General features: G+C 40.6%; 1 protein-coding gene across 9 annotated transcripts in view; it reads right to left on the bottom strand.

The window, feature by feature from the left end:
• The window catches only part of DTNA (dystrobrevin alpha), a 360592-nt gene that overhangs the window by 75880 nt on the left and 264721 nt on the right, over positions 1 to 19991 (bottom strand). For all 9 annotated transcript variants that reach the window (XM_090039920.1, XM_090039921.1, XM_090039915.1 and 6 more), the window contains 3 exons: positions 11119 to 11224; positions 6794 to 6960; positions 4163 to 4287 (listed from right to left, as the gene is read on the bottom strand). In XM_090039920.1, coding sequence (XP_089896046.1) covers positions 4163 to 4287; positions 6794 to 6960; positions 11119 to 11224 — 398 coding nt within the window. The remainder of the gene's footprint in view (positions 1 to 4162; positions 4288 to 6793; positions 6961 to 11118; positions 11225 to 19991) is intronic.

Below are 19991 nucleotides of genomic sequence, written 5' to 3'. Positions count from 1 at the left end.
GAAAATCAGAGCCTTAATACATGTTTAGTGATCTACTTAATTTGTGGCCAGACAAAGGATTTTTTGTGGCTTTGTCATGGCATGAAGAGTTGATTTCACAGGCATTTCCCAGTGATCCTGCCCCACATCGCCGATTCCTGGAGAGGCCCGGGGGTGCAGGGGGAGAGAGGAGGGGGCGGTTGCCATCTTGGCTACTGGCTGCCCTTCATGCCACCTTGCCAGCCAGCACTCTCCCCTCCCAGGTGGACTATGAGGCAGCGAGGACCTGGCTCCTACTGGGAAGCCAACATTTTATTTTTATTAAGTTTTTTTAAGTTGATTTCATGGACTATTTTGGATTTCATGGTTTCCATGAAATCTGCAAAAATGCATATTAAGTAGGTCCCTACTCATGTTTTGATCAAACCTTTTGCTTTGTATGCTGTGTTTCCTTGTTAATTCTCATATCAAGAAAACTCTTGTTGACATCCATTAGGGCTTTCACAGGATGACTTTAAGGGCACTGTCCCATCTTCACCTTCCTCAAGTTCATCTTGAGTATCACAGGCATGTTTAAATATAAAAAGGTGCAACAGACATGGATGGCAGATCACCTGGACAATCAAGGTCAAATTCTAATCTCAGATGCAGTCTTCTAACATAGTAACTGATCAGAATGAGTAGCCTCCTAGTTCATTGCTAAGCTTCTGGAGAAGGAACCCACAAATATGGAGAAACCTAAATTACCCAAACAACCCACCTGAAGCAAGGCAGAAAGCAGCCCAGACACTACCTGAGCATATTCTGTATGTTGGGGTAGCTAACCCATGGCAGGCATGCAGCAAGTGGCATGGGCAGCTGACCTGTGTGGCATGGTTGCCCCAGATGCTCAGCAGAAGGAAGTGCATTAGAGGAGGCAGGGGTCTGAGCCTCTGTCTGTGTTGGGCAGAGCAGAGGCAGGATGCCACTGAAAGAGGGGGTGTCAGGTGTCAGTGAGAAGAGCCAGGTTAACATTTCCTCCCTGAAGCCACCACTGAACTAAGGACTTTGGATCCTTAATTACCATATAAAATGGTGGTGGCTGCAGGGCCATGAAAGGGTTAATCCGATTCTTGGAGGCGACATTTCCTCTAGAAGCAACACCTTGCACTCACTCTGCTCACCCGGGCCAGGTGCTCAAAACCTTCTGCCTTCCTCCCAGAACATGAGGGTCACAAACTCTATCAGATAGCCTAGGGAGGCAGGGCAGGGCAGGGCAGGGATCAGAGTGACACCAGGGAACAGGTGGGGTTTAACTTTTGGTATTCCTGCCAAAAAGTTGGCCACCACTGCTTTATGCAGTACTGCATAGCTAACATAGTATAGCACTGGGCTGTCCAGCTTCCATATATTGTATATATACATCCACACACACACACACACACGCACATACACACGCATGCATATACACACACACACACACACACACACACACACAAGAAGATATCTACAACATAAAATGGTGGGTATTTTCAGAAGTGCTCGGTGCTGACCTAATTTCTATTCACACTAAAGTTGTGGGAACAAAGTCAGACCACTGTGGCATGTTTTGGAAAATCCCACTTTGACATTTTATTAATACCACTGGTTCTCCCCGTGTTTTGGGGTTTCTTTTTGGTTGGCAATCATGTTTATGGAAAACAAAAACACCCTTAAAATGCTTGCATAAGTTGAACTCTCGTAATTCTCAAATTCATCCTTTAATACAGGATCATGCACATTACTAATTACTTTTTGCCTCGCCCTAAATGGTACAGTGTTGTGTTTATTTGATATGTTTTGCCATCTACTGTAGTTTTAATTGAAAATGTTGATATAGGTCTTCTGCTCTGTGCACTCAAGGGGGAAAGAGAACAATGAAAAAGAAGGGTTACTAACTTAAAAAAAAACAGAGCAATAATAAGGACAAAGACCTTCTGTAAAATTGCAAGTCTTGAAAAGGAGGACTCTTTTGTTGCAAGAAGTCTTCCATTAAATGTATTTGTAAAAAATCCCTTTGCCTGGCTTTTTGCCCAGAGCTGTTTCTCCTCATACCTTTTATCTTCCATCATATTTAAAAATAAAAAACACACCAGCAAGAAGATGCTCTCAGTAAATTGCTGTAGCATATCTTTCCCCTCAGTTAATTTATGTGAATTACACTGAAGATCATGCTATCTCTACAACTTGCAGGTTTTTCATTCATGTACCATTGTACTCTATATAGTTATATTGCTTTCAATCTAACAATAAGGGTAAACTATATCATAAAACAAAATAGATGGCCTTTTATCCTCATGTGCAATCACACTAAATTATATGTATGTATTTAAAAAGGAGACAAGGTACTAATTTTATGGCAAAAATTTTGGAACAGATCTTATTCAATTACAGTATTTTTTTCTTTCCCTTTCTTAATTTTTTTAATCCCTTTACAATAACCCTGTATTTACTGCTACTGATGCATGCTGTCTGTGATATAGACAGATGTCTCTTACTGGAGACATGAGGGAATGAACACAGAGAAAAATCTTTAGTTTCACTTTGAAGCTTTCTCTAATGCATGACCAGGTCCTACCTTATTAAACTGTTATCTATCCATCCATGTATCCAGGCTTTTATACCATGCTTATCACCATGGAATCTGAGCAAGCCAATCTCTAATTTCTCTCTTCCTTAGTACAATATGCCATCTTTATATTTTTATACAGCAATGAATTCCTTTTAAGCAATAATCAGTTCTATGCATTTCATGAAAATTAAATATCTGAGAGAGATCTCTCACATTTTAAAAGTAGAACACCACTGCTGTATTAGAAATGGTCCTGTTTTGACCATGCAAAGATCATCAGTATGATTTATTTAAAATTTTTAAAGATGTTTAAGGGAGTTCCCCCATCTCACAGTGCTGCAGCCACTGTGCAGCATGCTGCTTGTATTCCTCACTTTACACATTCAGTATTGACAGATGGAAAAAGAGAATAACAACATAAATGAAAAAAGTCTGGTCTCCCAGTGATTCAGAGATATACCATGCAAATAAAATTTTATGCTTGTTGCCCAAGCTGCTTTAATCAATGACCTGATGGAGAGATTTACAAAGAAGATATTTCTTAAAAAACTATGATAGAGACTGGAGCACCTCCATGAGAAATACTTTAAAAATTCCTGCAGTCTGCTGAATCATTTCACCATGTCTAGTTCTTTGTCACTTTTTCCCATTTGTTGTACTGTATCTGCTTTAAATGTCTCAGAAAGGATGTATTTCATGATCAAATGAGCCAGAGAGCCCAAAGCTACAGAACACCTGAATGAGAACATTTAATTCGCCTCTAGTATAAATGGTGGACCATCAGTAAAGAGGTGATTTTTCCACCCTGTGCAAGTGTAAGTCTCCATCTGCTTTGAGTTCCTCCTTGACTCTTAGGGAGGAAAGCATAGTGTTGGCTACTTTATATGAATTTTTCAGTTAAAAAAATATGGACTGGGAAAGGGATGTTATTTTCACAACTTATCAAAACTTAGAGACAAATCATTGAGTAAACTGAAAAAGACCAATTAACCAGAATCCAAAACTAGAAACAACTGCACACTGAACTAGAGAGTTTTAGAGCAAGGGTGATATTATGGTTTCATTGAACTTTGCCACTGACTTCAACAAGGCCAGGATTTCACACGCATTATTATTCCTTAGGTCAAAGTAGCTTCTACCTGACTTCAGACTAAAATAGCTAGTTACACTCTCTTTAGGTCAAGAAACTGCTGTTTTACATTTACCTCAACATTTGGAGACTGAATAATAAATCCAGAGTGGTAAGATAAGAAAAAAAATCCAGAAGCCCTAAACCAGGAAACTATATACAATTTGAAGAATCCTTTTGTCCTCTTTGCCCACTTGGTTGTATCCCAATACCTACATCAGTTTTATCAATACTTTCCATGCAATTTTTCTATAACTTCAATGCATTCTGGACAGCAAAGGTAAATTCATGTTAACAGAATGATATTATGAAGAATATCCCCTTCCTGTGAATGGATTCAAATTTATCCATCTGATTCATTGCACAAGATATGCAACAGCCATCTTCCATTTCCATCAGAGTCAAAACTACAGTACGTGTCAGCTAGAGCAAAGGTTACTTCTCTACAGCACACAGATACTTACACAATATGAGCCAGGTTTAGAGGTTTTTCAGGCTGGTCAGGGAACATTGGGTGCAAAGGTTCACGGCTGGAAGCACAGCTTAAAGACTTGCTAAGTGCATTAGTTAGCTTCTTAGCAGGTGATTTCTGGGAGGAACAAGGAAGGTAGAGGTAATCTGGACAAGTAAGGTGTAAACTGTTTCTAAATTAAAACTACAGAAAGTACCAAACAAAAGGAAGTGCCAACACTTACAGTCACATAGTCTAAACTTTTCCCCTTCTCTAGAGGTCTAATGATTCAAATTTCATGTAGGTCAATAGGAAGATTCCCTTGATCTTGAAAGGGGCTTCACATCAGGCTCCTAGGAAAAGCTGCTCTTTTTCAAGCAGTGGCATACTTTCAAATGGGTCCATTGGGTTCTTTCCCTCTGTAGTATTTCCATATGCATAGATTTAGCACTAGATTCTTTCATACTTTAGCTGTTGTTTTAAAGCCCCTCTCCTTGCCTCCTTTAGAAGCAGCTGCCTCTACTATGCTGTAAAATGCTGCAAGGGCAATGAAATTTCAGGCTCAGCACTGACAGAACTGCATGGACATGGAGACAAAAAGCTAAAAGAAAAAGCCCTAAAAAATTCCATTATTTCCCAAAAGAATGAGCATCTCCTGTCATTGTACAAACATAAGACTTGGATACCTGGGATCCCACAAGTCTCCAAACTGCAATAGAAGGTAATGCTATCTTTAAATGATTTGGACAGCCACACACCTTCAGCCCTTAAAAGCATATTTATAGTAGGATGACTTCTACAGTAACATAACTTCCCAAATATCAGTTTCACTACTGAGAAAGAAGGCCGTGTAGCTATCACACATAGCTGAGAACTGGCTTCTGTTCTAGGCTCTACAATAGATTTCCCATAAGCCACTTGATCTCTCTGGGACTGTTTTTCTATCAGTAAAATGGAGGATACTACTACTTACATATCAATAAAAGTTAGAAGTTTGATTTGTTGGAGTTTTTAAAGTGCTTTGACATGGATGGCACTATAAAATGTAAAAAGTTCTTACTGTAACCAAGATATTAAGAAGTATTTTTATTATCAGAATTCCAGCTTACATATTACAATGAATGTGAACAATTTAGAACTCTCATTCTACGTTGTTACAGAAGGAACATGACTCTGAATGTACTCATGTTGAGTTTTATTTCAAACACACATAAATGAGTCCACATCTCCAATCTCTTGGAGCAGCTCAATGTTGTGTGTGCACATGCTTTTAAACTTTCAAAAACCTAACTTTTTAAAAGTAGACCAAGTATAAAAAAAATGTTCACACAACATAAGTGAAATAGATATGATCTTTGAAAGAACACTAGCAAACACAGTGTCAAGGCAACTTGAGACCTGTATTTAAATACTGTATTAACATCTGCAGTGAAAACATTTGGGTAGTAGCAGAAAATGGACACATATGCAGGTGGAACTTTTTGCTGTGTCTACCAAGGATTCTGAAGCACTTTCACGTGAAGTCACCTAATTCCCTGATCTGCCTAATTGTACCACCCTTGCTGCAGCAAGAGAAGATGTCACTTCACAAATGTGTGATTAAAGGATGAGAACAAGAGCTGCATGGCAGACAGTCCTAATCAAAGTCTAAACAAAAGGCAAACCATATCCACTCACTGTAAGAGTCCAGAGGACAGCTGTAGACCCAGACTTACTCTGAGGCAGTGCAGAGCCATGCGACTGGCATACTAATCAAATAGTGCTCCTTGTCTTTAACCCTTGGCTGTTCTATGCACCATTAGCATCAGGCAGGCAGATTATTTCAAGCATCAGAGTTTTAACTATTTGAAATATGTTTGGCAACTTTGCCTACAAACACACATGTGTATGTATAGTTTGTAGTGTTCCTACATAAAAGACCAGCTAGTTCCCTGTACATGTCTACTGGAAACTTGCTTCTTCTCTTGGGCTGTGATGAGCCCAGATTTGATGACCTCTGGGAGAAGGGGCTAGACTTGGCTATTTGCTGAAGCACTTATGCCAGCTGGGTATGAATGACATTTTATTTTTTAACAATGTCAAGGTGGGTGGGTGCTTATTTCTATTGCTTCATTTATTATGACTCTAATGATGTTAACTGTTTGAAAGCTATTGTGATGGGACTATGATAAATATACATTACACACATACAGTTCAATCACTTGCTAAAACATATTTCACAAAGAGTTGAATGCTGCTTTCATATTCCCCGTAATTTCATTAACACGTATCCATTAACATATCAAAAGGAGCAAGCAGGAGAAAAGCTAACAATTATTTTTCTATGGGTCCCACAGAAATGAAGCACTTACTGTGAAAATAGCACTCTATTCCAAGACCCTGCTGCAGCTGTCTTGACATCCAGCACAGTGTTAAACTGCTCAAATCCAGACTCAAAAAAAATTTCTCACCTCCAAATATAATGGTGAACAGGGACCACAATAGTGATGTCTCTATTACAGAGCTGGTTATCTATATTGGCAACAGAGGTTTTATATTTTGCAAAATAAAGCAACTGAGTCAGCCAGTTCCAACTCCATCCTCAGGATTCTCTCTGACTGCTGGAGTTCAAATAGTCTGCAGCACTACATGAACCTTCCCTTACCCATGACGTGTACTCTTTCATTTGGTGCTGGTTGCTATGGGAACCACTGGCATGCCCTCTCCAGAAGCAGTCCTGACAGAGCTGGTAATTGTGACACTGTTGGCACCGGTACCGAAATCCCATCATGCTCTCACTGTGGCAGTAGGAACACTCAACAGGGTGGAAGACTACAGGAGAGACAAATTTAAAAACAAAACAATCAAAAGAAATAAGAACCAAATTAAGACTGAAGTCCCTAAAAGAGAGTGAATCCCGTCTTTGTTTTGAGTAGTGTTCAATACCAAACGCCATTCACAGTCATTGGCTGCTGAAGATTGACACTGGAAAGCTTCACAAATCTTTAATGCATCTCTCCCAGGAGAAAAACTACACTTTTTACTTTCCAATATCAATTCCTTATCACTTCTGAAGACTCAAAAGTGTGTTTAACAGAAATGAAATGCACTGCAGAGGAAACAGAAGGCATTTGTACACGTTTGCACCGCAGTGCCAGGCGTTTTTAAAAGCACCCAGTGGTGTGGCGCGTGCATTTGTATAAACAGCAAAATGTGAGTCAGTACTGAGAAAATGGCAGGGGTGCACTAATGAATTAAAACACATGGAAAGTTCAGAAGTGCACCGCTGCCATATTCTGCATGCTGATGTACATTTTGCCACTTATGCAACTGCATGTGACATAGTGCAGCGTGCTTCAGCCTGCATGTGGAACAAACTCAATTAATGGAGTCTGCTCCAACCCGGTGCATAGCAGCACAAAACTGCGTGTGTATAAATGCCCATAAATTAGTAGGAAATCCACTTCTTTCTTCTCTGTTACTCTGGGAAGGTGTAGGTTTTAATGTTATCTTTAGGAACTGGGCCAGTGGTCAGATTTTCAAATTCAGGTGACCAAAAGTAAGGTGCCCACATACATGTGAACATTTTTACTTATTCAATTGGATGCCAGTTTTAATCCTGTAATGCTAACACGGACAACTAACAGAAGTTAAGTACCTAGATAGGTATTTAAACCACCAACATTTGGGACCCATATTAAAAATCTGGTCCTAAGAAAGGACTCTACTTCATCCAGCATTTTAATCAAAGACACATAAAAGAAGGATTCTCTTCACCAAGAATGCATGCCCAGTATATTCTGTGGCATTTTCACTACCCATGGGTCTCTCAACTCCTACCTTTGTCTGCAGTGACACACATTGTATTTACCCTATACCATTCCTCCCCGCCAGTACAGACCTGGGAGGGAGGACATGAAAGGAATTCAACTGGCAACTCTTACCCTCTGCTAATAGACAACCCACTGCACATCAGCCCTCATCTTTCCTGACTAAAACTGAGACTCTCCCACTTGTTTTCAGGCATGTTTTCTCCTTGTGGCAGCAGGCATGCTATTAGCTTAAGAATTTTTTAAGAGAGGGAAAATAAACAGAATACTTTATGTTCTCTAAAAATGTGTCCATATCAATCAGAAACTTAAGTATAATGGCCAAAAACGGTTCCTCAGTTTTTACGCTATTCTTTCTTTATAGATCTACAGGACTTAACACAACAAAACAATTATCACTCTTGTTTGCAAATGAGAAACTCACCTTAATAACAAGTGAGTTATTAAGGACATATACCTTGAGTAGGTACAGCTTGCTAAGCAAGACTGTTCCTCTTTTTTCTGTTAAAATTCAAAGTGCTGTCCTCGTGCTCAGCACAAGCAGACTAGTTTTGTGTAAGGGAACTGTGTTGGAAGTTTCCACAATTACATGGGAAACTACACAGGGCTTGTGGGAAGGCTGTTGGTATCCACTGACCAGATAAGAACTGGAGTCTTCTTGTGGGCGCCAGAACCGTCTCAATGTAGCAGCAGTATTTATATTCTGCTATGGAACCAATGCTCATGTCCAGACCCTCCATATCGACCAGGAGAATCACTGCTCTCCTGGTAGAAACCATGAATGTACAGATATTCCAGCTTTTTCTCCTAGAGAAAGAATGGCTGTTCTGGGAGAAAAATCACCTGAATCCAACCAAGTAGAAGCTGCTCCTGGGAGAGATGCTATGGGAAAATGAATGTCTGTACACTTTCCCGTGGCTTAATTCTTCCTGAAGACCAGAAGGGGTAAAGATATGGGGGGAATACTTCCTGTGCCTTCTAGAGATGGGGGGAACCCCCCTTCCTGTAGACCAGGAGGGGAAGGAAGGGGAGGAGAGGAGAGCATCTACCACTTACTCCCTGCTGGTTGCTCACACACTAGAGTCCCTGGTGCGAGCATGGCAGGAGGCTTTGTTCTGCCACTTGGCTCCCAGGCACCGAGTCAAAATGAGGGAGCAGCATTGCGAGTCCCCTGCCTGCTTCTCATAGTGGAGTCCCCAGTGTGAGAAGCAGACTGGGAGGGACTGGAATGACTCACGCATCCCCAGATCAACATCGTTCCAGTCCTGAAAAGGCATCAGGAGTGTGGGAGAAGGGGCTGCTGCACACTGAACACCTGTACTGCTCCCTTTCCTGGGATAATTTCTTGTAGTGAAAATTTTCCACCACTAGAAATTAATGTTTGTACACAGCCTGTATGTGAGAAACAAACCCTGCAGACCTACATATTTGATTTGGGAGTGGCTATAAGTTTACCTCTCCCAAAAGACTCAAAATGAAATTGGGACCTTAATGGAAAAAAAAAAACTGGTTAGAGTTCTGTGGCTTGTGACATGCAAAGTGTCAGGGTGACAATATTGGATCTTGGGGAGCATTTTGAATAAAGCTGTTGTGAGCAATGTGTGCTAGTGTTTGCTCCCTGCTTGCTCCCTGAGCAACTAGATCCATGGGCAATTGGATTGTCATCTCCCTAGTCGTTGGGCACCGCATGGAGTTGGGGGTCTAACACAAAGCATCAGCTACATTAGAGCTGTCAAACTTATCTGGCCCTGTGGGCTGGATGAGTGGAGTGGGGCTGGTACACAGGCTGGATCAGGCCCATGGACCCCTGCCCACATGCTTGATCCAGTGCCAGTCTGAAATGGTGGCATAAGTAAGTGGGTGCTGCAGTTCAATTGGTGAGCAATGGACTAGATGATCATAACAGCTCCTACTGCAGAGAAAGCACGGTGCTTCAGCAACTAGTTAGGGACAAGCATCCTAAATTTAAATTCTCATCTTTTGTAAAAGGAACTTAATTAATTTCTGTTTCCTGAATGTATTGTTTTACAGGTTAATAGCCACCTCCTCCTAATGACTGCTTGACAATTTATGGTCATTAGTTCATGCACTGAACTGAACTATCCTGCCAGATAAATTCTAGTGGGCAAGAACTGCCTACCCATTACTTCTCTAAGGCTGTGATCTCATAGCTAATAACAGTTTCAGGCTTTTTATCTCTCTGGTTGCTGTCGGTCTCTCGTATCCAGGGTTTAGAAAAAAGAAGATATATTCAGTGCAACCCCTAGGGCAGGTCAATGTTTTTGACTGGAGTGCTGAAAAAACTGCAGTGTCTACCCTGTAAGGTGCAGGAGTGCCAACATGCCAGAAAAAAAAAATGAGGCAGGAGGGGAGGGTATATGGCAGGATGCACTGCATATTAATATAGTTAATAATCATAAATGTTGCTTTTTATTTTTTTACAGTAAATACCAGGTTTTCTAAAAATGCAAAACCTGGTGACAATAAATAATACTTCATATACTACCCATGCTGTTGTGTATTTTTTGTTAAGCATGTTGTGATGAATAAGGGAAAAAAAGACAGAGAGAAAGAACAGAAAAAGAGGAGAGAGAAAAGAGAGGGAAAGAAAGAGGGAAAGAGAGAAAAAACAAAAAAGGAAAGAAAAAGAGAGCAGAGAAAAAAGGAGAGACGAGAAAAAGGAGAGAAGAGAGAAAAAAGCAAAGGAGAGAAAGACAGTAGAAAAAGGAAAAGGGAAGAAAAAAAGAAAAAGAGGGGTGAGAGAGATAAGAGAAAAAGAGAAGAGAGAAAAAGAGGAAAGGAAAAGAAAGACAACAAAGAAAAAAGAAAAAAAGAGAAAAAAGAGAGAGAGAAAAAGAATAGAGAAAAAGGAGAAAGAAAAAAGGAGAGAAAAAAGAAAAAGCAGAGAGAGAAGAAAGAGAAGAATTTTTGCTATCCCTGCCCCAGGGTACAGCAAAAATTAAGTGAGGCGACAAGATGAATGACTGATATTAAAGCCATCCTATTTTATTAGTAGCTATAAAAAGGCACCTGGTATCAATGATGACAGTACTGCATCTCCTGTAATGCTATTCATAAAGTAAGATCATCACACAAAACTTTGATGTTCCCGCTACAACTTTTATTGTGTAACTATATGTGGTCTGCTGCCATTACTTACCATTTTCAACATTTGCCAGCCGATGCAGAAGTGGTAACCACACCAGGCACTGAGGTGGAGGATCAGACATGAGAGTGTCCAAGAAAGCGTTTAACGTGACTTTCTTCTGCTCAAACAAACAAGGGGAAAAAATAACAACCAGTGATATCAGAATGACTTTCTCTTGTCTTTATTGACACAGAAGTGTTAAGGAATAAAGAGGTTAAACCTTGAATTATAAACTTTTACTCTGACGAGAAAAAGTGACATGGACAAAGGTTTTACAAACAAAAGACAAAGTTTTTAGTGGGTTCAATGTCAACTAGTTCTTGTCATCATGTGCTTCTCTGCTGTTATCAGGTCCTTGCTCACTTTAGGAAAGTTGATCCCCCAAAGACTCTTTTTGAATATAGCAATTTCCTCATCTGTTCATATTATTACACCCCTTTAGTCCTACATAATACACAAAAGCCACTACCTACCATAGAGTGATTGACACTAAGAATTTCACTACTGACATTTTTGGAAAAAAAATTGAAATAGTTTTTAAATAATGTTTGAAAATGGGATGTAGGAATCTTTGTTTATTAGATGATTTAGAAAATTTTTCTTAAAATCTTAATTTTATTGGGGGGGAAAGGTGGGGTGGAGTTTGAGACTCAAATGTAAATTCCTGTCAGATATCTGCCTACTATAAAGACTAATTCTTTCCCTTGTATAATAGTAGACAACTGGCAGCCCCTCAGAAATTAAGAACAAATTCCTTCCCATGAAAAAAATAACAGGTATTAAATGTTGATTCCTGTCGGAAACATTTATAGATAAAATGAGTAGTACTATATTTGTATAGGATACCATGTTTCAATTAAAGTTCTTCTTGTACATTATTAGCCAATTTCACAAGGATTGCTTTTCACTCAGTCATGGAATAGTTGAGTTGGAATGGATCTCAGGAAGCTATATAGTCCACCTCCCTCCTTAAGGCAGACCGACACCCGGACTAGTGTCAGTTAAGTGTTTGTCTAATCTACTTTTAAAAATTTTCAAGGATGGAAATTCCAAAACCTCTCTGGGTAGCCTGTTCTAATATTTAACCAACCTCATAGTCAGAAAACTGTTCCTAACCTTCAACCTCAGTTTTCCTTGTTGCAACTGAAGACCATTGTTCCTCTCCTTCTACCTCCACCCACAGAAAATAATGCATCTCCAACCTCCATATAACTTCACTTCAGGTATTTGAAGACTGTTATCAACTCCCACTTGAGTCTTCTCTAAACAAAATAATCCCAGTTCTTTCTGCCCATCTTCAGAATTCATGTTTCCCAAGCCTCTAATATTTTTTGTTACTGTGCTGGAGTCTTTCCAATTTCTTGAAGTGTGGAGTCCAAAACTTGATAGTCCTCTAGAAGAGACCTCGCCAATGCCAAATACAGCAGAATAATCACTTCCCTTTGCTGCATGTGACACTTGTATTAATGCAGTACACCAACATTGCTGGCCATTTGTGCAAAAAGAGCATGGTTGGCGTATGGTCCACTGTGACCCTTAGGTCCTTTTCTGTAGTACTGCAACCAAGTCAATCCTTTCTCAATGTGTGTATTTGTACACACATTTGTTCTGTCCCAGGTTAAGGACTTCACAGTTCTTGTTGAATTTCATTTGATTGATTTCTCCAGTTTATCCAGGTCATTCTGAATCCTAGCTCTGCCTTCTACAGTGTCTGTAACTCCACCCAAATTGGTGCCAGGAAGAAATTGGCTAAGTGTGCACTCAATCCCATCCTTCTCATTTTATCTACTAAGGAAGTGCAGCTTCCTCTAAAAGGAAAATGACAGCTGCTCAATAGTGCACAGTACCACTGTGGTATTGTGGACTGTCTTTTTATGGGCTTCCTTCCCATGCCCTTGTACCAAGGTAGTTAGCAGAATTCACAGGTCCTTTGGAATCTGATAGGGCCACACCATGAGCACTTCTGCTACGGCTTCAAACTTGCAACCTCTGGGCTGTCAACCATGTGCCTTAGCACCCAAGGCACCCCAGCCGTTTTTATGAGCTGAGCTTCCCAGATGCAATCTGGGGAGGGTAGCGAGGTAGGGGAGGAAGCTGTGAAGGTCTTGGTGTTCCTAAGCAAAGCCAGTTGGAACCAGACACAGACAGTAATTACAGCGCCTCAGAGCAGCTTTGCTGCTCATGTATAGGTGCTGGAGCAGAAAACAAGCTTTAGTTAAAGCATCCCCACTGCCATTTTTAAGCAGGGGGATGCTTATACATGAGATGCTCTGGGTGCTGTAATTAGAGTGGCGCTTGTAGCTGCTCTAATTAAAGCATCCCCTGCCACTCCTGGAGCAGGAGTATAAATTCCTTACATCTACATGGCCAGGGTCAGACCCAGAAGGCATGTAGTGGCCTGGTCACCCCACACTTTGGCTGTTTCTCATGTGACCTCTTGGCATGGCTGTGGCTGGAGCCCCTGCTTTTGCATGGCTCCAGAGCCCAGAGAGTGAGCACTGCCACCACTGCTTGCTCATGTCGTCTTTCCTCTCCCTGCTGTTGAATTTTTCAGGGAGGAGGCAGGGGAAGGGTGAATCTCAGCAGTATTCACCCTCTGGGCTCTGGAGCCATGTGAAAGCATGGGTTCTGGCCAGCCCTTGCCCCTATCATCTGGTAAGCACAGAAGTCACTGCTCATGTGGACCTTCAGCAGGAGTCTGTGCAGTCTAGGCAGTGAGCTCAGAGTTACCACACATGTGCAGCACAGCCCAAGTGGAGAGGCTGTAACACCCTTACCTAGTATACATAGCAGAATGCAGTGCTGTGGAGAGATTTCCTGAGCTAGCTATAAACATATTAGTGCCACACACATCTGTGTTAGCTCTGTGTACACTATCTCTATAACTGGAAATAGTACAGCTACATGAATGCAGCACCATGTCCAGGCTACTAAGCCCTGTTTCTCAGCACAGCTAAAGAGCCCAGTTGAAGTGTTTGGCTAACATATTTATTTTGCTTCCGGTCCTGGGATTATTAACCCAGACACCACTTTGTGCTAACAGAGCTCTGGTCCTTCAGCTGCTCGAGTTAGCACATGCATAATTTCAGATGTCTCTGCTCCATGCTGCCTTGGACATATCCAGAGTAAAGTAGAGCTCTTGAAAGAATGGAGACACTGAGTGATCACTAAACATTGCAACGGTTTCAGAACTGTAAGTAATAAGAGATGTTGTAAAATTGCAGCTGAAATGGATGCAGAATGCAACTACTAGCTTTTTTTGTAAAGAAGGTCATGGAAGTTTTAGTGAACAGACTGCCAGATGGAAAGACAAACTGACAAGACTAAAAGACATTCCAAGATAAGACTTCCAGCATTAGAGCTTACCCTAAAAAATACCACCCCCCACAAAGAAAATATCCCACACACACACTTGGGTTTTTAAAGTCTAAATGTATACTAATTTAAAATTTAATAGGAAATGGAAGAGATGCACCAGTACCAGAAATTAGCCTGTGCTAATGAACATGTTAAAAGGACGGTAACCATCTGCCTGCCATCTACATGACCTTCTTCTCATCTGAGAATGAACAATAGCTTCCCTAATAAAGGAAATTCCATGTTGCTAAGCACCAGCTCACAAAGTAACCGTTTCCCTTATGGAGATTTTCTGTGGATGCCTGCCATTGGCACTGCTGACCAGTGCCATCAGCAAATGTCACTATTATCAGTGGCACAGCTAAAAATGGGAGAAAGGTAGAAAGAAAACTAGTGAATGAAAGTTCATCCGATTTCCCATAGCACAAATAATCAAGGAGCCTAAAAAGTTCCCCCTGTTCCTAGGGAGAGAGATATTAGCTGTACGCACAGCAGTGTTCTAAACAAGCAAATAGATGCAGAGGCAAGCACACCTTTTTCACAATAAAATTATTTTTTGAATGGAGCTATAAATCAAAACTTCATTTACACCAAATAAAGCAATTTCAGTTCCTTGATAGTTTTATCGCTGCAGTCTTGCTGTGGTCACTAATTTTATGGATTAAAGAAACCAATGTCCCTTAAAAGGACACTGGCAGAGTAATTTCAATATATTTTAAAAGTCATTTTTCCTCCTGCAGTTTTTAACAACTGTTTGGAACCTTGAAACTGAGAGCTATTTCCTAAATATATGCTATCTAAAAATGAAGGCCAGGAGTGTGCAACAACAATTAGCTAAGTGACAGCACAGTGGATTTAGTGACCATCTTTTTAGGCTCACTATTGATTTATTTTTTTAAATAGGAAGTTCTTTCTCTTATTGCGACACCATTTTCTGATGGGAGGTCAAATATTGCATCATGTCAATTCTCTCTCTCAGAGAAAGAGGTGATGCCAAAATTTCTTTTGTAAGCCCCATGCCCTGAAGAAGGAAAGTTCAAATCAATTACTCCCAAAATTTCTCTTCTGCAAATTCCAAGAGAAGGGGAAGTTGTAGCTGTTATTTTAAATGGCCATTCCCTTTGGGAGTAGCTCACAGGCATGGGGAAAATGTAGATTAGTTAAATAAATTAATGTAATGAGAAGTGATCAAGCATGTCCAGTATTTTGGGGAAAACTGGTTTGAGATGTGAGCTGAGGGATTCAATAGTGTGAGCAGAGAAAAAATATTTTTCCTATAACTTTTAAAATCTGTGCAATAGAGATCTGAAAGGCTTCTAATACGTACACAGGATCCACATGAAAAGTGAACAAAAGGAGATAACTTGAGCAGCTCAGCTTTCCTCACTGCCATGACCTACTGGCTAGGGACAGACATTCAAAAAGCCTGAGCCTGAATTGATTCAATCTTTGTGGGTTAGTCTAACCTGCTATCCTGAATCAGTTTGTAACTGTATAGACATCCCAGAAATGCAGGCACATGCCTGCAGTGGCTCAGGCTAGAAGCCGGGGGTGCTAAAGCAGCCCTCCCTTCCCTTCCACTATACTGAGCTGAGGGGGGCATGGCCGGTCTGGCAGGATACTCTGATTAGGGAGGGGTTCCCCCCTCTTTTGACCAACCCAGCAGAGAATTGATAACAGTGTTTATCAACCAATTAAGAAAACAACATAGGGATATTACCAACTACCTGTTGATTCTGCCTTTGTCCTGTCTGCCACAGCACAGACCATAGCCAGCATGTGGCCTGTTAGCTAATGTTGAGAGGGGTCTGTGTAAGGCAGAGGGGACGGGGCAATCCCTGCTTAGCAGGGAGTGAGGAGGGGAAGTGGGGGAGCAGGGGGAAGCCAGGCAGATGCCTGCAGTCTTTGCCCAGCTCCAGCGAAGGAGCAGAGGGGAGGGGCCAGATCTGCTGTGGAGCAGAGAGCCCTACTTAGCCCAGGAAGCATGCCAGGATGCTGGGGGTGTCTGGTTTAACTTAAATCAGAAAGGGACAGACACTGCATAAACCAGTTTGAGCTCAATCAGTTAAGCCTGATACTACATTCAACCAAGTTTATCTCACACTGGTTTCAGCCATTTTCAAACTGTTTTTTGTGCACTGAACATTCTGTTCACTAAAACTTCCATGATATTCTTTACAAAAAAAGCTAGGGTGAGTAGTTGCATTCTGCATTTATTTCATCTGCAGTTTCACAACATCCCTTATGAACATCTGATCTGTTACAGGTTTAAACCAGTTTCTGATCACTTAAACCAATTTATGTGTAATGTCTGCCCCTAGCCATTATGTCTTGAACAATTTTTAGGTTCAGGCAGACACAGGATAAAGACCAAAAAAGCTGGTTCCTGCATATTTTTAAAATGCCTAATGTCATAGCATAGTACAAATATGGCCACTTGTTCTATTCTGTAAAAAGTACACTAATGATTCAGAGCCAGACATACAATAACCATGTGTGGATAGCCACAGTGTTAATGACATTATTAAACATAAAGGATCAGATGAGACTCTTTTATTACTGATTATCAGTTCACAGTCTTAATAAAGAGCATTATGAATCAAAAGGGAAACTCTTCTGGGTCTGCTCATACATAGGAAGCAAGCAAACCTTTCAGAATAGGTTAGAATATTTTTGTAGATAACATTGATGATAATGAAAAGCATTCATTTCTATCAAAATTAATTGTTCAATTTTTCACTGGAAAACTAGAGAAACAAACAAACAACATCTTATAGCTAACAGGGACAGTTTTGGTTCTCAGAGTTTTTTTAATGAAAACGACTTTTGGAGGAAACCACACACTTTCTCCAACATATTTACTGGAAAACTTTTGACCAGCCCTAGTGGCCTGGGGCTCCACTTCTACTAAGAATTAAGTATCTATCTTGTGCAACACCAAGGTACCACAACATGATATGAAAAGTCCAAAATTCCTGGCACAAGTTGCAGTAGTTGGCATGAAAAGATTACAGAATATTACCATTCAGTTTTGCTAAGGCTATGCTATATCATTAGTATGCTATTTCAGACAGAGTGGAAAGGTGACATTACCAGAATCGAATGGAGAAACTAGATGGAAAAAAAGGGAAACATTTGGTACAAAAAACGCCTGCTGACACTAAAGATGCCTCTGAATATGGAACAGCTCTAGTGGGAGTTAGTGGAACACCCCATCAGTTTTAAAACTAGATTGAAAAAATCAGAAGAAAACATAATATAGGGAATTCTGTGCTGATTCTGTGCTGGATGATTTAATTATCTGCCAGTGGATTTTAATTTTGTCAAATTTATATAACCCATGAAATGGAGCAGTCTTATCCAGAATCATTCTTTACTTGTACAAATGGAAAAGCAAATTGAGAGAGCATCAGATCTAACAATCTTTCTCACATTATGACTGTAATACTAAACATACTAGTAGAGAGGGCAAGAATGTCAGTCACCCTGCAGCACATCTCTATTTGGGTCAGAAGGTCTTAAGACTGTTTTGAACCTGGTGCTGGTAAAACCCAGGGCTTTTGCCTGTTATGAGATATTGTGCCACATTTCTAAAACATTTAGATACATAAACATGAAAACTAGTGGGTAGTGCAATTTACAGAGTCACCTAAGTGAGTTAGGCACCTAATTTTCAATGACATAGAGATTAGCTATCTAACCTGCTAGACTCCTTTGCAAAACTTACTTAATGCCATTTCCATATTTAAGTGCCTAAATAACTTTCTAAATCTGCCATTATCCATTAAATGAATCATATAGAAAGTCACACCTCTGGTGGCTGCTAAAACTGTTTAATATTTTTTAATGGGGGAAAAAGGGAAAATCACTTACATGGGTGTAGACAATATTCTTTAATAATACAGTCGAGTATGAGCTATTGCTGAACTATAAGCACTGTGACCAACCAACAGTTGCATGATTACTTTGTTAGATTCTTTAGAATGCCATACAGACATGCAGTATGGAGACACTTTATTCACTTATCCCTCAAATACAAAAGCACCTCTATTCAAACATTGTTTGGGAGATGATCCAACAAATCAGTTTCAAGAAAGCTCTTCATTTAGCTGGAGTGGCCACTGATTAGTAATGTGAATGTGTGAAACAAAAATATGTCCCACTGCAAACCATATGAGCAGGGGCATGCACTGCATCACAACCTAAGGGCACAAATGTGTGTCAATACTATTTGTGCTGCTGCAAACCCAAACCATTGCTTGTGTGGACTTGGCCAATATTATCCACATTGTCTGATGTGATGTAACAAATCTCATATTTGTTTCAAGACAGACAAGGTTCTTTGGGTAAATCCAATATCTTTTATTAGATCAACTCAAATAGTTGGAAAAATTCTTCTTTGAAACCTTTTAGGTACCATTACTAGGCCTGTGCAAATAAAGAAGTATTCGATTTGGATTCAGTTTGGCCTATTCAAACATCGTTTGGGAGATGATCCAACAAATCAGTTTCAAGAATGCTCTTCAGTTAGCTGGAGTGGCCACTGATTAGTAATGAAAATGTGTGAAACAAAAATGAGGCCCCTCATTGCATAAAAGCAGGATCACTAGGTCATCTCCATTCAAATGATTTCTAACAATATAATCCTCAGTCCTCTTCCATAGAAAAGAATAGAATAAACAGAAAGAAAATATTGCTCTGTTCCTAACATCTTCCCAGCTTCAGTATCATTCATTATTTTGTATTTTTTCTATTTCTATGTTATGCATGGTAAGATCAAGAAGGTATTCTTTCCTTCCATCCTGGAAGACCATTGCACTTCCAAGTCAGCTAGGTATTTTTTGGACTATATTTACACACTCCTCCAAAGTACCAGACATGATATTAGACTCAATGGCCAGATTCAGAAGTGCAGGCACGTGCAGTTTGTGGTGCCATAAACCACACATGTTGCATAATAAACTGTGCATGGTGCTGCTAATTTGCAGTACTGGGGCAAATTTGGAACTGAGATTTCCTGATAGCAAAAAAAAAAAAAAAGCAGCACAAAGCACACCAAAATGCTGTGTGCCAGGACAAACACCAGGAAGTGGCACATAGAGATGGGGGAGCAGGGAGCCCAGGGCTGTCTGCTCCCCTATCTTAAGGCACTCTGTGCCCCAGCCAGCTGGGGAGTGGCTCGCTGGGACGCAGGGTGTTTAGTGTGAGGGCACTCCAGGGCTCATCTGGTTGCCTGCTTCCCTGTCTCCAGACGCTGCTCCTTGGCTTACTGAGGCATAGGATACCTCAGCGTGGGGGTGCCTGCTGCTAGCCCTGCACTGAGGCAACCTGGAACCCAGCCAGTCCCCCATGCAGCCCATGAAACAGGGGGACAATAAGTCCTGCTGCAAACCACACGAGGAGGGGCTTGTACTGCATCACGAAGTAAGGGCACAAATGTGTGTCAATACTATTTGTGCTGCTGCAAACTCAAACCATTGCTCGTGTGGACTTGGCCAATATTATCCACATTGTCTGATGTGATATGA

This window comes from Crocodylus siamensis, chromosome 3, assembly GCF_052110815.1.
Source record: "Crocodylus siamensis isolate JL-2025a chromosome 3, ASM5211081v1, whole genome shotgun sequence".
Taxonomy (NCBI): domain Eukaryota; kingdom Metazoa; phylum Chordata; order Crocodylia; family Crocodylidae; genus Crocodylus; species Crocodylus siamensis.
Note: the sequence above shows the minus strand (reverse complement) of the source record. Positions and strands in the feature narration are given on the sequence as shown.